Below are 16721 nucleotides of genomic sequence, written 5' to 3' on the forward strand. Positions count from 1 at the left end.
CTAACTTAAACCAAACGACACCGTTTGGTTAAGTGAATAGATCTCAGCCATCCATCCTACCTAATCCAACGGTCCATATCCACCCACCATTCCCCTATATAAACCCATAATCCTTTACCCGGCCCCCTAACTAAACACCCCCCCTCTCCGCTCCTGTTCATCATCGTTCCAAACAGACCCCTAACCCTAGCCGCCTCTATTCCCCTTCGCCTGAAACCCGGCGGCATCAACGTCGCCGGTCACCAACTTAACACCCTAGGACCTCCTGAACATCCCCTACACGAATCCGACCTTAGTTTCCTTCGAATCAGGCCCCAACTCTTCGAATCTTAAATCGAAGGTTGGCCTGAAAACTTGATCTTCTCCGATGTCTTCCAAAATAACACCACAACTTCCCCTAGATACCCTCATCACAGATCTGTTAGTTGCATGATTCGAATCATACTGGAACTACTCGAATCTTCATTTGAAGATTCGAGTACCACCTGACAGTATCCAGACTTACTTCAAACTCACACCAGTTACCCCTCTGGCCTCCCTCGTGCCTAGAACATCTTTGGTTTCCCTCGAATCTGACCAGAAATGGTTAAATCCCAAATCGAACCTTCAGAAACCCTAAATTTTTCAAGAGTGGAATCTTTTTCACTTCAGACAAAGATTGAGGTTTAATTGACCTTAGTCAAAGTATTTTCAGTAGAAAATACTTCGACTAAGGTCTGTTTGATTTCAAACAAAGTCCAAATCCAAGTTGAGTTCGAGTCGGAATAAAATTGAAGATTCAAAGGTATTTTTCTATTTTTGTGTATTATACGTGTATTTTTGTGTTTGTTTTAGTCTGTGTCAATAGCTTTTTAATTTTTCATATTTGTTTTGATCAATTCTGTCATTTCTGTCTCATACCTATCTACTTAATCCAAATGAGAATTGTTTCTGTTGGTTGTGATTGTTTACAATGTGTGTAATCGACTCGATTAAGTTCGTCGATTAGTTATATTACGAATTTTCATTTCTGAAAATGTTGACTAAAACAGTCTGCTTCTATTGTTTTAGACTAATTATTGACAAATGTTGTAAATAGTCAACTGATTAATGCTCGTCAATTAAATCATGTTTGTTTGTGAATCAGTGAATTCAAATGTATACTGTATATGTTGTTTTCTGAACAGGGCATTGTCAGTATATTGACAATGCTCCTGTGTATGTTTGATCTTAGTTCAATTATAAGTTCAGTTTGCATTATTATGCTGAACCCAGTGTAATATTGTCAAGTTTGAGTTCAAGTTTACAAATGATGATTAGATGTAATTGTGATAGAATGTTTACATTCTTAGGATTCAGTCCAGAACCTAAGAGAATTGGTTATAGCTGTGTTAAATCAGTTTGATAATTAAGTTTGAACAGATTTTTAAATCTGTTTTGTAAATTCTGTTATGATTTTTGCATTTAAGGCAGTAATAATAGTGATCACAGTAGGTATTTCTGGGTTAGAAACAGTAGGGTAATGTGATAACAGTAGTGGGCTGAAAGTGGAATGTAATGGCTATAATTTAAGTAATAAAGGGGAACAAGGGATAATGGGGCTGCTGAAAAACAGGATAAATAGCACTTAGTTTTAAAATATTCAAAAGTAGTTCTAATGGAAAAACTTTCTGATTTTTAAAGGGATAAAGGGTCCCTCCAACACTAATTGGTATAGAACCAGCCCTGTATAAATACAGGAGCTGGACAGACCTTAAGGCAGACTGGAAGAGATTTTGGAAGGGAGAAAAAATCAGTTTCCAGAGAGAGGGAAATCAGCTTTTCATAATAGAGGGCAGTCAATTTTTTTTTTAGACTTTAAAGGAGTTTTAAGAGAGAAAAGAGAGAGTTTTTCAGAGAATAGGGGCAGTTTTCAGAAGAAGAGAGTTTGAGAGATAGAGCTTAAGGCAGATTTTAGGAGATTGAAAGAGGAAAATCAAGCAAAAATAGAAATTTGAAAAGGAAGATAGAAAGAAAGGAAAACAGAGACACTAAAACAGAATTCTACATCGGAAATTAGTATTGAAGCTGATTCTGTGTTCTTGAAATTGAAAGTTTTCAGTCTGTTTTGTTCTAAACATCAAAAATCAGAAATATTACTCTTGGTATTGAATCTGTCCGGATTTGTTCGATCTCATTCTTCAGTTAAAAATCTGAAGTTTCTTAAAAGTATTTTTACTGTGCATCTGGGCTCTTCGAATCCTATTCTTGTTCAGATTTGCTGTGTTATCAGTATATTCTACTGATTTTGTTACTGCTGCAACTGCTGAAACTTACTTCTTCTACCACCATTTTCAGGTACATGTCTTTTAAAATTTAAGTTGGAAAGAGATTTCAACATGACTCATCAATGAAGCTTGAATTGAAATGCTATTTTCCAATTGTCCAAGTTCATTAGTTTTAATGTCATTTTATGTTAGTTAACTAGTAGTGAATTCAATTTGATAGCTATGAGTTAAATTGTCTTATTTGGAAATTCATATAAAGTTTTTGTAATAATGTTAGTCATTCCGAAATCTCATTGGTATAGGTATATGTGAATTGTCAAAACAGGGAGTAAGGTATAAAAATGGGCCATTGATTACATCCCATAATACCATTAGCTAAATGTAAAGATTAAGAAGTTACATTAGTAGAATATCTTGTAACAAATATGATTTTGTTTAGATTGGTATAAGTTATTATATGGTATGATGACAGGTATAATCATATGAGTAAAGTAAGTTGGTATAGCTCGTCATGACGTTAAAACGTTATGAATGTTTACGCCAAACAGTTAGGTTGCATGTAAGGTAACTTTGTTGAATTAACTTGTATAATAATTCTCTTTCTATAAATTCGATGTTTATCTACCTTCATAAAACAAAGTGACCAAATAATTAGGCCTATTAGATTAAAAGCGAGTATATGAGAATGAAAAGAGATGTACAAACATAAATTGCCACACTTTACATCAATGATAATTAGAAATAGACTTTGCATTAAGTAAATAATGAAAAAATCTCGGAAAATATTTCCTTTCTTTATGAATCATTTATTTTCAGTTTCATATGCAATTTATTCTTTGGCATATATATATATATGTCATATTTGTTTAAAAATAGTATTAATCATATTTTTATTCTGTTCTTTGAATTTGAATAGTTGGAATGAATATAACTTATATTCGGAAATCATAATCGACGAACAACCTCTAATAGATGGCGAATTCTTTTCAAAGAATTTATAGGCCTCTAAATAGGAGTTTCTCATGATTTTCACATAAAAGAAATACGTGAATATAATAAACAATTTGTGGAAAATCCCTAAACCATTACAAATATTTTGCGCAATCAGGGATACGTTCGCGTACCCTGGTTATATTTTTAAAAGTAAAAAATTCGGATTATGCGTACGCGCAATTTCGAACGAATATTTAATAAAAGGATTTTTCCAAAGGCGTGAAATCAATTTCATAAAAACCCGAGATGTACGGTTCACTATTCAAGAAAAACGAATATTCTTGATTCGACACGATTTCGAAAAATGATTGCTTAATAAGTATATTATCAAAAGTTATTGTGTACACGTACGCGTGACACAAGTCCGCAATTTTTTTAAAAAACACGAATATACGTACGCGTAATTCGATTCAAAGAAGGGTCCTCAATCACAGTAAGTATAAGCGGTAGCAAAAATCATATAACATCAATATATTTAATCAAGATAATTAAGCCAATAATAAAAACAGTTAAGCGAACGTGCTAGAACCACGGAATTCGGAAATGCCTAACACCTTCTTCCGGATTAACAGAATTCCTTACTCAGGATTTCTGGTTCGCAGAATAATAAACAGAGTCATATTCTCCTTTGGTGACTTGGGACACCTTAAAATTCCCAAGTGGAGACTCTTAAATAATTAAATAAATCCCGTTTCGACTGTCCTTTAATTGGAAAAAACTCCCCACGCGCCCCGCGGGCGCGGCAAAAGGAGGTGCGACAACAATAATATTCCTCTATATGTTCACTCTGTTTAAATCTATTCCATTCTAATTTACACGTATATATCGACCTCAACAGTTGCTCAATCAATTGGTTAAAATAATTTTTGAGAGCATAAATATCAACAACTGACTAAAAAGTCACAGTCCATACCTGAGCTATCAAAAAAGAATCCATACTCCCAATTCCTATCTAATTTAGCATAGCAACTGCTAGCATCGATTAAAAAATAAAATAATAAGTATACATATTGCTTTCAAACAACTGATATATAAGACAAGTTGTAAAATTTTGGATAATTAATTTCACCGTAAGGTAATACAATTGATACTTAATTCAGTTGATGCCTGAATAACTTCATACTTAAAAATATTATCCTCACAAAATAAATTGATATATAGCTTGCCATCAGTTCCTCCTCTTCTTGTGTACATTTATGGTTGCATTAAAATGATTGAACCAAAGTGCATGTCTATGACCATTGTCTTGTTGAGAATCACTTAAAATTGTTCGAATCCAAACTATATATATCACACATCTTGATTCTCAAACCTGAAATGTTAATTGAACAAAACATATAAATTTATGTTTTAAATTAATTTAAAGTATATTTTCTCACAATATCTCTATCCCCTCTTTCTATATTATTTCTCTTACAATAAAATTCTATACAATTCTTTTATTTGTAATGAAGTCTAACTTTTAATTTTTTATTTAAATTATTTACATAAAAATTTAAATTATATTTTTATATTTCTAATCTATTTCTTGAAATTATGTCAATTGTTTATGATTTTGGTTTTAATTTTATCTATATGGATTCTCAAATACGTATATCTTATCCATATAATATGACTTTTCTCATTATTAAGATATTTTCTCTTTTCAAGAATCAAATAAATATTATCCCTCTATATATCTCTACGTTGAAATTACTTATTTACATATTTTTTCTCTTTTTCTTTTTAATTCTTTGTTCATGTTATTATGTTAACCATAACTTAGAATAGTTCATATCCTTGTTCACTACTCGTATTATAATATATTATAGCGAATTTGACTTTTCTTTTAATTGTAATAACTTTTTTATTTATTTTTATTCTCTTGTTCTACTACTCGTACTAATATAAATTTACTAATAATATTATTCATTATTTATTATTTATTATTATCTTTTTTTTACAATTATAAATTCTCTCACACTATTTCTACTAACTCTTTGTATATTAATTTTTCTATTATCAAATCTTATAGAGTTATTTTATTTTATATTTAATTCAATAATAGAAAAAATAGAAGAGCATCTACTCATATTTTCTTATACTTCACCAAAATTTTGAGGTGTTGTTTTTTATCCTTGGAGTTTTCTTTTCCTATTGAAAAGCTTGGATAAGATTTGGTTTGTTTGTTTTTCAATTTAAAAGCTTGAAAAAGAATTGAATCAATTTATTTAAGAAATAATAGACATAAAATACATAGATTATACTTTTTTTTCGTATTCCTCTTCTTCTTCTTCTTCTTGGGAGCAACAGTAGTATGTGCTAATAATACTTCCATCTATATCTTTATAATTAGTTAAGATTGGGATGTTGCTTTTTACCTTTAAATTTAATTTTATTTTAATTTATTAGTTAAGATGGGACAGTAGGCTATATCCTTAGAAAAAATATTCACTTTCTTTCTGTTCATATTTAGAAGAATCTTATTTTCTATCTTTCAATTTAAATTCAAAAAAAAAAAATCTTACCTTTAAATTTTAGTTAAATATTATTTTAAATTGCTAAGTTGCTTTATAGTAACTTTTCACTTGGCTTGGTCATAATGCAAACTTTATTTCTTTAATATACATATAACTTATTTATTATTAGGAGCAATAGTAGTAAGTGCTGATAATACCTCCATATATATCTTTATAATTAGTTGAGATTGGGGTGTTGTTTTTACCTTTAAATTTAATTTAATTTTAATTTATTAATTGAGATAGGGCAATGGGTTATATCCTTGGCCAAGTGGCTTTATAGTAGCTTGTCACTTTGCATAACCATAGTGCAAATGTTATTCCTTTAATAAATATATAGATAGATTATTATTATTATTATTATTATTATTATTATTATTATTATTATTTGGGAAATGTTTTAGGAAGAAATAGCGATAAGAAGGCATAAAAAATATATGTACGGTTCTTTTGTTTAGGTTTTGGTGTTTCCTTATTTTCAGTACCTTTTAATTTATTAATCCTAAAAAAATTAGCAATTAACTTTATGTAAAGGAAATTTTCTATAAAAAAGCCGATAAAAATGGGATGATTGAATGTTTGTTCCCCGAAAAATCTGTGTAGTATAGCATATATTTTAATTTTGATTTAATAAGGTTGCGAAGTGGCATTTTAATAAATTGCCACTTGATTTGTTAATAACTTGCCACTTGGCTTAACCACAATGCTAATTATATATGATAACTTTATTCCTTTAATATATATAGAGAGATTTGGAAAATGTTTTAGGAAGAGATAGCGATAAAAAGGCATAAAAAATATATGTATGGTTCTTTTGTTTAAGTTTTGGTGTTTCCTTATTTTCAGTACCTTTTAATTTATTAATTCTAAAAAAAATAGTAATTAATTTTATGTAAAGAAAATTTTCTATAGAAGAGCCGATAAAAATAGGATGATTGAATGTTTGTTTCCCGGAAAATCTGTGTAGTACAACATATATTTTAATTTTGATTTAATAAGGTTGCCAAGTGGCTTTTTAATAAATTGTCACTTGGCTTGTTAATAACTTGCCACTTGGCTTAATCACAATGCTAATTATATATGATAACTTTATTCCTTTAATATATATAGAGAGATTTGGAAAATGTTTTAGGAAGAGATAGCGATAAGAAGGCATAAAAAATATATGTACGGTTCTTTTGTTTAAGTTTTGGTATTTCCTTATTTTCAGTACCTTTTAATTTATTAATCCTAAAAAGAATTAGCAATTAACTTTATGTAAAGGAAATTTTCTAGAGAAAAGCCGATAAAAATAGGATGATTGAATGTTTGTTTACCGAAAAATCTTTGTAGTACATCATATATTTTAATTTTGATTTAATAAGGTTGCCAAGTAGCTTTTTAATAAATTGCCACTTGGCTTGTTAATAACTTGCCACTTGGCTTAACCATAATGCTAATTATATATGGTAATTTTATTCCGTTAATATATATATATATATATATATAGATGTTTTAGGAAGAGATAGCGATAAGAAGGCATAAAAATTATATGTATGGTTCTTTTGTTTAAGTTTTGGTGTTTCCTTATTTCAGTACCTTTTAATTTATTAATCCTAAAAAAATTAGCAATTAACTTTATGTAAAGGAAATTTTCTACAGAAGAGTCGATAAAAATGGGATGATTGAATGTTTGTTTCCCGAAAAATCTGTGTAGTACAACATATATTTTAATTTTGATTTAATAAGGTTGCCAAGTGGCTTTTTAATAAATTGCCACTTGGCTTGTTAATAACTTGCCACTTGACTTAACCGCAATGCTAATTATATATGGTAACTTTATTCCTTTAATATATATATATATATATATATATATTCAAAGTACTACAAATATTCAAAGAATATTTTAAAATGCTAAATTAAAGGAAAGAAATTTAGAAGAGAGAGAGAGAGAGAGTTGAATTCTAAATTTAGCAACTAAAATTTAAAATGTTAGCACACACCTAAACAATCGTGTACTTGGGAGCCCCGAGACTTCCTTATAGATACAGACTTTCCGTACTGCCAAGGAAGGAATACACTTTACAAAGGATCTACTTAACTAGCAAATGAGCATTTCATACTTTCCCGCGCTACTTCCCAGTCCAATAGAGGTCTTTCCAGTAAAAGGAGGTCGTGTACCACAGTTCAAGTTAAAAAGAAGAAAGGGGCTGCGATAGAAAGAGTGTAAGAAGATAAAGGATAAAACTGATCCCATAATTTATGTTACTCATTAATTGTGCACATAATCTTTACGTACGCTAATATTGTAAAAGAATATGCTATATATGGAATAAACAAGAATTAATATCATTTTCTTAAATACTTTTTGAAAGATGCTCCATTGTGCATTTACGGCTTTGCCGAGACTAATTTCAGACACCGAATGTGTGGAGTTTTTCCAAAGTAGGTAAACTTGCAAAATTTATAAACTTAGATATATAAATAGTGGCACTAAAATTGGGTATTTGTGCACTTCGCCCGGTGGGAGTGGTTCGTAGTAAAAATTGTACGGGACGACAAATTTCTATACCCATATTTTTAAAATTATTTAACCTATACCCTAATTTTTACAACTTCAGGCGCCTCCTTCATCCTGCTACATGCGCGCTCCTTTCTTCCTCCTTTCTTTTCCTCTCCCGCAAATGAAACTCTCATGTTTTGTCTAGCTGACCAAGGCGACGCTTTTCTCCTTCCTACCCCATACTATCATGAGTACGTTACGTTCTATTGATTATTTTACTAGTTCTTCCTACAAAATTACTGCTACTCCCCCCTTTAATGACTCTATTCATTCTTTACTGATGGTTCTTTTGCATTATGCAATGCAGTTTCGACAGAGTCCTCAAATGGAGAACTGGAGCTGAGATTGTATAAAACTAGAGGGATTTTTATGTCGAAATTAGAGGGAACTGAAGTGTTGTTGAGCTCAGATAACATGCTTTGTACCCAACCAGAAAGATCAGAAAGATTTTATGAGCTATATCAGTAGAAAGATGAAAAATTCTATCTTCAATACAAAATAAATTTTAACCCTGAAGTTCATCACAACCATGACAAAGCTTAAGCTAAAACATGCTGAAGTTCGAGAACAAAACTTTAGCTAATAGAATGCTTATGTTCAGCAATTACAAACAACTTCAGGCCCGTCTACTAGAATGCTGAAGTTTGCGTGATTGCCTTTGCTACTTCAAGCCCGTATGCCTGAAGTTTACGCGAAAAGTGGGTATGCTTGCAATTTTTTTTTGCAAAGTGGGTATAAGCTAAAACGTGACCTAAAAAACGAGTATAAATGCAAATCCCCCTGGTACTTATTGGGCCATTCCCGAATATAATGGGGCGTACTTATTCCCGAAATTTTAATGGGCCTACCTTACGGAATCGCGTGGGAAGTCCATAAGAAAAGCAACAACAACATATGTGGAACGACGTCGTAACTCTTTTTAGTCGACAAGCGTGTGCCTCTTTGTTCTTAAGCGGAATCTGCAGAGTCTGGTTTTCTTGAGCTTCGTTCCCATTTTCCATCTTTTCCCCCTTGTATAGGAACCGGACAAACCCTAGCCGAATTAAGAAGCCACAGCCATGACGATCCGGCAGCTCTTAACCCTAGCCCGCCGGTCCCGAAACCTCACCACATGCCAATCACTCCGACGTCTCTCTACATCTTCATCCGCCGTCGCCGCCACATCCTCCACCTCTCCGGCCACCGGTCCACCTCCTCCAGATGCAATGATCTACGACCGATTAGCCGAAGACGTTAAGCACAAAATCAAACGGCTCGAGAATCCCGATTCACGATTCCTCCAGTACAACTCCCCTCACCCAACCTTAACCGACCACACACCAATCCTCAGCTTCCCTGATACGCGCGTGACCACACTTCCATCAGGCCTGCGCGTGGCTACTGAGACAAATCTTGCTGCCAAGACAGCCACTGTAGGTGTATTCATTGATGCAGGGTCACGTTTTGAGACTGATGAGACTAATGGAACAGCCCATTTTCTTGAGCATATGATTTTTAAGGGGACTGAAAAGCGGACGTCATGGGAAATGGAGGAGGAGATTGAGAATATGGGTGGGCATTTGAATGCTTATACTTCTAGAGAGCAAACTGCGTATTATGCTAAGGTTTTAGATAAGGATGTGCCTGTAGCTTTGGATATTTTGGCTGATATACTTCAGAATTCCAAGTTTGAAGAGAAAAAAATTGAACGTGAACGTGATGTCATCCTTAGGGAGATGGAGGAGGTCAAATTTTCTCTATTCTTTGAATTCTGAATATAAAGTTTGCTTTTTTTTTTCCCTTTGTTGATGAGCTGCAAGTACCCTATATTATAAGTAGTATTTTACTTGTTTCTGCATGCACTTGTAGTTTACCTGGGCAATCTGGTCATTAAAATTAAGATATCCTCTTCTAGAGTATAGCTAATCGGCATATTTAGTCGTAAATTGACTAGTTTTACACAGATGTAGCTTAACCTGCATTGTGAGCTCACATAGGATAAGAAACTTAGACAAGCCAAGTTTCCTGTTCTAAAATTCAAGATAACCAATTAGGCAACCTGTAGTGTGAGCTCACATAGGAGAAGTAACACACACAAGCCTAGTTTCCTGTACAGAAGTTCAAGATAACCAACTTTTGTCGAGTTGCTGGATGCTTGTAGGTTCTACCTCTGTCTCATATGTCCGTTCTTTCTCCTTTTTAAAAAATTATCTCTAGTTTCGTCAGGTTTATGCAAGGATATAGTCCATTTATAGCCTGTTTGGCCAAGCTTCTTTTTGGCCAAAAGTGTTTTTTTTTTTTTGCCAAAAGCACTTTTGGCCAAAAATTGAGGTGTTTGGCCAAGCTTTTAGAAGGAAAAAAAGTGCTTTTGAGGAGAAGCAAATGCAGTTTTGGAGATTTTAGAAAAAAATAGTTATCTCCAAAAGCACTTTTTAGAAAAAAATAGTTATCTCCAAAAGCACTTTTTTGAGAAGCACTTTTGAGAAAAATACACTTAGAAGCAGTTTTTTAAAGCTTGACCAAGCACTAATTGCTGCTCAGAAGTGCTTTTCAAACTAATTAGCCAAACACAAACTGCCTCTCACCAAAAGCACTTTTGAGAAAAGCACTTCTCAAAATAAGCTTATTTTTGCAGCTTGGCCAAACGGGCTATTAGTATACGACTGGAAGCATAGACAAGTAGATCTAAAAGTGATTTAGTACTTTCTATTTTGTAAGGATTGTAGTGCATAAGGCGCTTGCACTTGTTGATTCCATGCAATAATAGCCACCGAGTATCTTTTTGAATAAATAGTTTGATTGAGCAGTCATTGAGAGTTTTTCTGTTTATTGTCTGGTTGTTTAGTCTCAACATTCTGCCATTTCCTTTGTTCTATCTAGTTTATTGCAGCTGTGGCTTGTGTGAAGGTAGCTTTCGTGATGCAAGAAGCCTGTACATACTAGAGCTTAAGTGTATCTTGCTTTCTGTAGTCGTGTCTTATCTTGTCTGTTTGCAGGTTGAAGGTCAAACAGAGGAAGTCATCTTTGACCATTTGCACTCAACTGCATTCCAGTACTCACCTTTGGGTAGGACTATTCTCGGACCTGCCCAGAATATAAAGACAATCACCAGAAGTCATCTAAAGGACTACATATCAACACATTATACTGCTCCTAGAATGGTATTTTGGAAATGATTTCATGTTCCTTGTCTAAGTCTGCTTGCTTATTAGCAGAAACTTGATTGTTTTAACATTATCATCTGCTTTCTATTGTCTAAACTCTCAGCCTTCTTCGTGGGCATTAAAATAGGTAATTGTAGCTACTGGGCCTGTTAAACATGAAGAATTTGTTGATCAAGTTAAGAAACAATTTACTAAGCTTTCAACCGATCCAACTACAGCCTCAGAATTGGTTGCCAGAGAACCAGCAATTTTTACAGGTTCAGAGGTATGCCTACTTCATGGGGGTGCTTCATGGTGCTTTTCCCCTAGAATATGGTTTTCATGCTGATCTTTTTACTAAAATCAGGTTAGGGTAATTGACGATGACATTCCATTGGCGCAATTTGCTGTGGCTTTTCAAGGGGCACCATGGACTGATCCAGATACCATTCCGCTGATGGTAATGCAATCGATGCTGGGCACTTGGAATAAGAATGCTGGAGGGGGGAAGCACATGGGGTGAGTTGTTTTTTGTCTAGTTTAGTGCAATATCTATGTCCTTGCGAGCATGAGCAAGGAAATTGTTTGTTTCTTATTTTCTTATAGAGCTCCTAATTATTTGCAGTTCCGGGCTTGCCCAAAGGGTTGCCATTAATGAACTAGCAGAGAGCATGATGGCTTTTAACACCAACTATAAAGATACTGGTCTGTTTGGTGTCTATGCTGTTGCAAAGGTGAGGATTTTCATCACTTTGTCTTCCATTTGTTGAATAGAATGTGGTGTGATGATATGTTTTCTTATTTCCTTGCATTTTCTTTTGTCACATAAGTTTGGTGTGGATGTGTTTTGCTCTATTTTTTTTCCTGGGGTGGGGTGAGGGGTTGAGCTGTTTTCATGCTGAAGAACTGCAATAAATGCAAGTGCTTGATTGCCTGCTTGGTGTTTTAGAGTGTAAAAGGGGTTTATGCCCTTCTTGCATCGTGTGTCTAGATATTCAAATTTACCTTCTATTATATCCTCCAGATGTGTTCTAAATTGGCTGAGATCAAAATGCAATTTGGATTCTTGAATATGCTTAAAATGTCTTCTAAGCATTATTATTGGTTGTATATGTTGAACGTGGACGTGAAGTCGTTCTTCTTCTCTAATTTACTGGTCATGCTTTGGGTTGATGCAAATTCATATCTTCTAACATTGAATGTTAGGCTATGTTGTACTAATCTGCTTTGATTCTTTTGAGATATTGTGGATTGCAAGAATTGAGCAATTTAATTATTTGCTCTTTTAAAAGCACTTAGGGGTCGTTTGGTATGAGGTATAAGAAGGTACAAGGGTGGTATAAAAATTTAATACCACCTTAATACTCTGTTGGGTTAGCAAACCAGGTATAAGTTATCCCGGTGTTAATTTTAACACCGGGATAACTTATAACTTATAGAAGGTGGGTTAATTAGCACCGGTATAACTTATAACTTCTTCTTAGAAATTATGCAATTGTCATTCTTAATATAACATGTCAAACAATGAATAAACAACAATCCCAGCATAACTAATCCCAGCATAACTTATCCCAATATAATTTATACCGATATAAATCGTATTCCAACCAAACGACCCCTTAATCTTTCTGTATACTTTTGACTGGCATATGGTTGTGAATAACACCAGTTTTATGTCAATTGAAATCTTAATTTGCAGCCTGATTGTTTGAGTGATTTGTCCTACTGCATTATGCAAGAGATAGTCAAATTGTGCTATCGTGCTTCGGATGATGATGTCGTTCGTGCTTGCAATCAGGTAGGTTTATTTATTATTTAATGGTCAGGTGTAATTGTCTTTTTTTCCCCTTTCTTTTTTGTGTGGGTTTCTCCACTCACTAATTTCGGTTTGCAGTTGAAATCTTCTCTCATGCTTCACATTGATGGAACTAGTCCTGTTGCCGAAGACATTGGACGTCAGGTACTATTGACATCTAATCTCATGGGTGTAGTAATGTGTCGTGCCATGATTGTATGTGATCTACTTTGTTTTTGTTATTCCTTTTATTTTCCGGGAAGAAGTATTTGAATTGGGGTGAGTCATGGATAAGTCGCCGCACATGGAATTTGCTTACTTTTCCCATAGTACTAATTTCCAGAAGATATGTGCAGGATGCCTCCATATATGCGCATAATAAAACACTGAACTGCTTCATGTTCTTCAGTCGATCTATGCTCCTAAACCCTTACATAATTTCATTACCCTTAGACCAGTTTTAGTTAAACTGTACCGCATCACTACTAATTTCATTGCCACTACACTAGATGCGTATAATAAAATTGTTCTTGGAGAAGTTTTAGTTGAACCGTGCCAAAGTGCTACTAATCTCATTGCCACCACCTATATGATGGCAACAGATTGGTCCCATTATTGCATATAGATTCTGAAGGTCTGATTCCACAATGTTGGAAACATCCTCTTCACCGCTATTACTTCTACTGCCAATATGTTGCTGCCACAAAATGTAATAATGTGCTGTAGCCATATCAGCCACTAAAGGCCATGCTCGAAAATGGTAGGTAGTGTGGCTGAGTGGTGGAATGAAGCAGTATGAAGCAGAGTAATTAAGGTGGCTTTGGATGAAAGGAAAAAAGAAGAAACCAAAATGGTCTCGTGGCACATTGACTAACTAGCCTGATTATTCTCGTGCAAGAGGATTATTAGGGGCTAGGAAATGATGTTGATGTCATTATTACAAGTGTCATGATGCTTTATTTGTGCATGCTTAACATCTGGAAAATATAAGATCAAAATGAAGGGTGAAAGGTCTTGGTACCAGCTGGTTGGTGGTAAGAATAACTCTTAAACAGCCGCAGTGGTAAGAGCGGAACGTGTGTTAGGCTCATGCATCACTTTAGACCTTCTTGTTGACAGAAGCTTGGTATTTAAGTGGAGAAGGGTAAAGGGGCGGGTTCATTATCCACCGAGTTTCTACCCAGCGCTAAAGACCTTCAAAGATTTCTTGGTTATTAAAAAAGCAGCTCTTAAACAGACCTTTAAAAAAAGTAGCTCTTCGGCAGTACTCCCTGTGCTCAAGTTGAGTTAGGAAAATTGATGTTGACAAGTTTTGGATGCATCATCAAGTGTAGGACTATGTTTTCTATGGTGTGAATTATGCTGCATTGTCTGCTCTCAAGTAGAGAAGATAGATTGCTAAAGCTTTCCCAATTTCTTAACCCCCTCCCAAAACCAAAAAAAAAAGATTAAAGAAAAACCTCAGAGAAGCTTTGGGTTGAGAAAGAAAAAGAATCAATGTATTTTGTCTAAGTTTGATCCATTTTGCAAATGGGGTTCAGAGATGTTGTCAAGCTAAGGAGAGAGGTCAGCGCTTCACGGATAAAGACGCTTATGGTGCACAAAGTAATTCCAACGAGAAATGGTCGATCCGTTGAATCTCAACTTTGGTTGGATTAATATCAACATTATTGTAAATTGTATGCTGATACTAGTTATTTAATTGTATTTTTTTATTATAATACTGAATTCATGTGTTGTACTTTTTATTTTTCGTGAATGGTGGGCTTCACTTTATAGAAGGGTGGGCTTCACTTCTTGCTTTTCGGTTCAAATCCCATGGACCTTGTTGCCTCTTTGATCTTTTTGTTTTTGGAAAAGCTGCTTTTACCGTATTCGCTTTCTAATATAATTGTACCAATTTCATTTCCCTTTTTTATTTCTCCTGCTTGCAGCTACTCACATATGGTAGAAGGATTCCAGTTACGGAGCTGTTTGCAAGGATTGATGCTGTAGATGCCAGTGCCATCAAACGGGTTGCAAACAGATTTATATTTGACCAGGTGAGGATTCTTAAAAATTATTTGTGGCTTCGGAGCCCATTACTATGAAAGAATCTTGTTACTCAAAATTCTTTGGTTCCTATTTTGAGTGTTAACCAATTTGTATTTCATTTCTTCCTTTTGGCAGGATGTTGCTATATCCGCTGTGGGTCCTATTCAGACTCTACCTGATTATAACTGGTTCAGGCGCAGGACCTACATGCTCCGTTATTAGGTCATTCTTTGTTTTTGGAGTTGTATGCATCACAATTTTACCCATCTCGTGCAACCACTCCCTTCTCGAATATATAGGTCTTGCTTTTCTAATTATTCTTCTTGCATTCTTTCTGGTTTTGTAATGATTTCTAGTTTCTTTCCTATAAAAATAAGCGGCCTATATTCAATAATTTGGTTGTTAACGTTGTGTTTTCATATTCCTTAAAAATGCAAGCTTGCAATCTAAAATTTGTCTTTGATTAAGGTTTGTACATGTGTGGACCATGTAGTTCGTGTTTCTTTTTTTGGTGTTTTGCAGGAAATTGACCCTGCAACCGTCTTCATACAGAAGATGTCTAGAATCTCTTGGCAGCTCTTCTCTAAAATAAACATGAGAATGTTGATTTTAATTTTGTATTCAAAAAAGAAAAAAAAGAAGGGGGATGTTGTCTGCTGGTCCAAAAAGTGTAGCAGCTAGCTTTCAGCTTCAACTGTTTTGACCCATTATCTTTTGTTCTTGTACGAAATAGAATTTAGCTGCAAGTACGGTTAATACTTTATTTTTGAGTCATGAAAGCAACTAAATTATAGTGTTAAACTTGCAAACAATTTTCAACAAATGAAATGAATTGAAATTTTTTCGGAAGTAAATCTGAAGTCTTTGTGCCAAATCCAAAGCACAACCTACACCAGACCAGACAAACTTATACTACGAACACCACGTATGAACGCAGATGATCATAGTGAGCAATATTTGTTATTGCCCTTGCGGAAAGCTAACATTAGTTACGGTATTCCAACTGCCGCGTCTGCATTTATGCTATTGAAATTTAGGCTGTTGATAAACAGTACCTACTTTATAGAAGGGAACAGTAAACTTGTTGGAGCCAGCGTGACGTTAGAAAAAAAAATAGCAAGATTTTTTCAAAGAGTTGAATTTATCTCAACTTTTCTCATTTTTGCTCACCAATCCAACTTGTTAAAAGGGACTGCAAAATGCAGATGCGACATACAAAGCAATATTCCATGTGAATAACTTAGGTGGGCTCACCTACTTCTAGATGTTCAGATATCAAGTGTCAGACTCCAGTTTAACATATTAACTCTTGCAAAAATGAAGGCCAGTTAGAGGAACATTGCCTCAGGTGTGAGGAGGTGTTGCAGAATGGAATGATTCAACAAATTCTTACCAGTTAATAAGCCTTATCTACCTTTCATCTAACCTCCATGCATGCACATTTCATTTTCTTGATGGAGACAACTGGCGCTACTACTTAACGAGGTAACC

The 16721-nt window shown here is 34.2% G+C and overlaps 1 protein-coding gene across 1 annotated transcript; it reads left to right on the plus strand.

Annotated features, from left to right (window-relative positions):
• Positions 1 to 9205: 9205 nt before the first annotated feature.
• LOC104210284 (probable mitochondrial-processing peptidase subunit beta, mitochondrial) lies at positions 9206 to 15697 on the plus strand. The gene is made up of 9 exons (XM_070167697.1): positions 9206 to 10003; positions 11255 to 11419; positions 11550 to 11687; positions 11769 to 11920; positions 12027 to 12135; positions 13101 to 13199; positions 13296 to 13361; positions 15131 to 15238; positions 15366 to 15697. The coding sequence occupies exons 1-9, from the start codon at positions 9338 to 9340 to the stop codon at positions 15450 to 15452; spliced, it is 1590 nt and encodes a 529-aa protein (XP_070023798.1). The 5' UTR covers positions 9206 to 9337; the 3' UTR covers positions 15453 to 15697.
• The last annotated feature ends 1024 nt before the right edge of the window (positions 15698 to 16721 follow it).

The sequence above is a fragment of the Nicotiana sylvestris genome, chromosome 2, assembly GCF_000393655.2.
Source record: "Nicotiana sylvestris chromosome 2, ASM39365v2, whole genome shotgun sequence".
Taxonomy (NCBI): Eukaryota; Viridiplantae; Streptophyta; class Magnoliopsida; order Solanales; family Solanaceae; genus Nicotiana; species Nicotiana sylvestris.

Excerpts from the sequence above, each read along its gene's own strand:
- LOC104210284 (XM_070167697.1), top strand. The coding sequence starts at position 9,338 with ATGACGATCCGGCAGCTCTTAACCCTAGCCCGCCGGTCCCGAAACCTC. Across the intron at positions 11,420-11,549 it reads ATTATACTGCTCCTAGAATG|GTAATTGTAGCTACTGGGCC; the intron begins GTATTTTGGAAA and ends GCATTAAAATAG. Across the intron at positions 11,688-11,768 it reads CAATTTTTACAGGTTCAGAG|GTTAGGGTAATTGACGATGA; the intron begins GTATGCCTACTT and ends TACTAAAATCAG.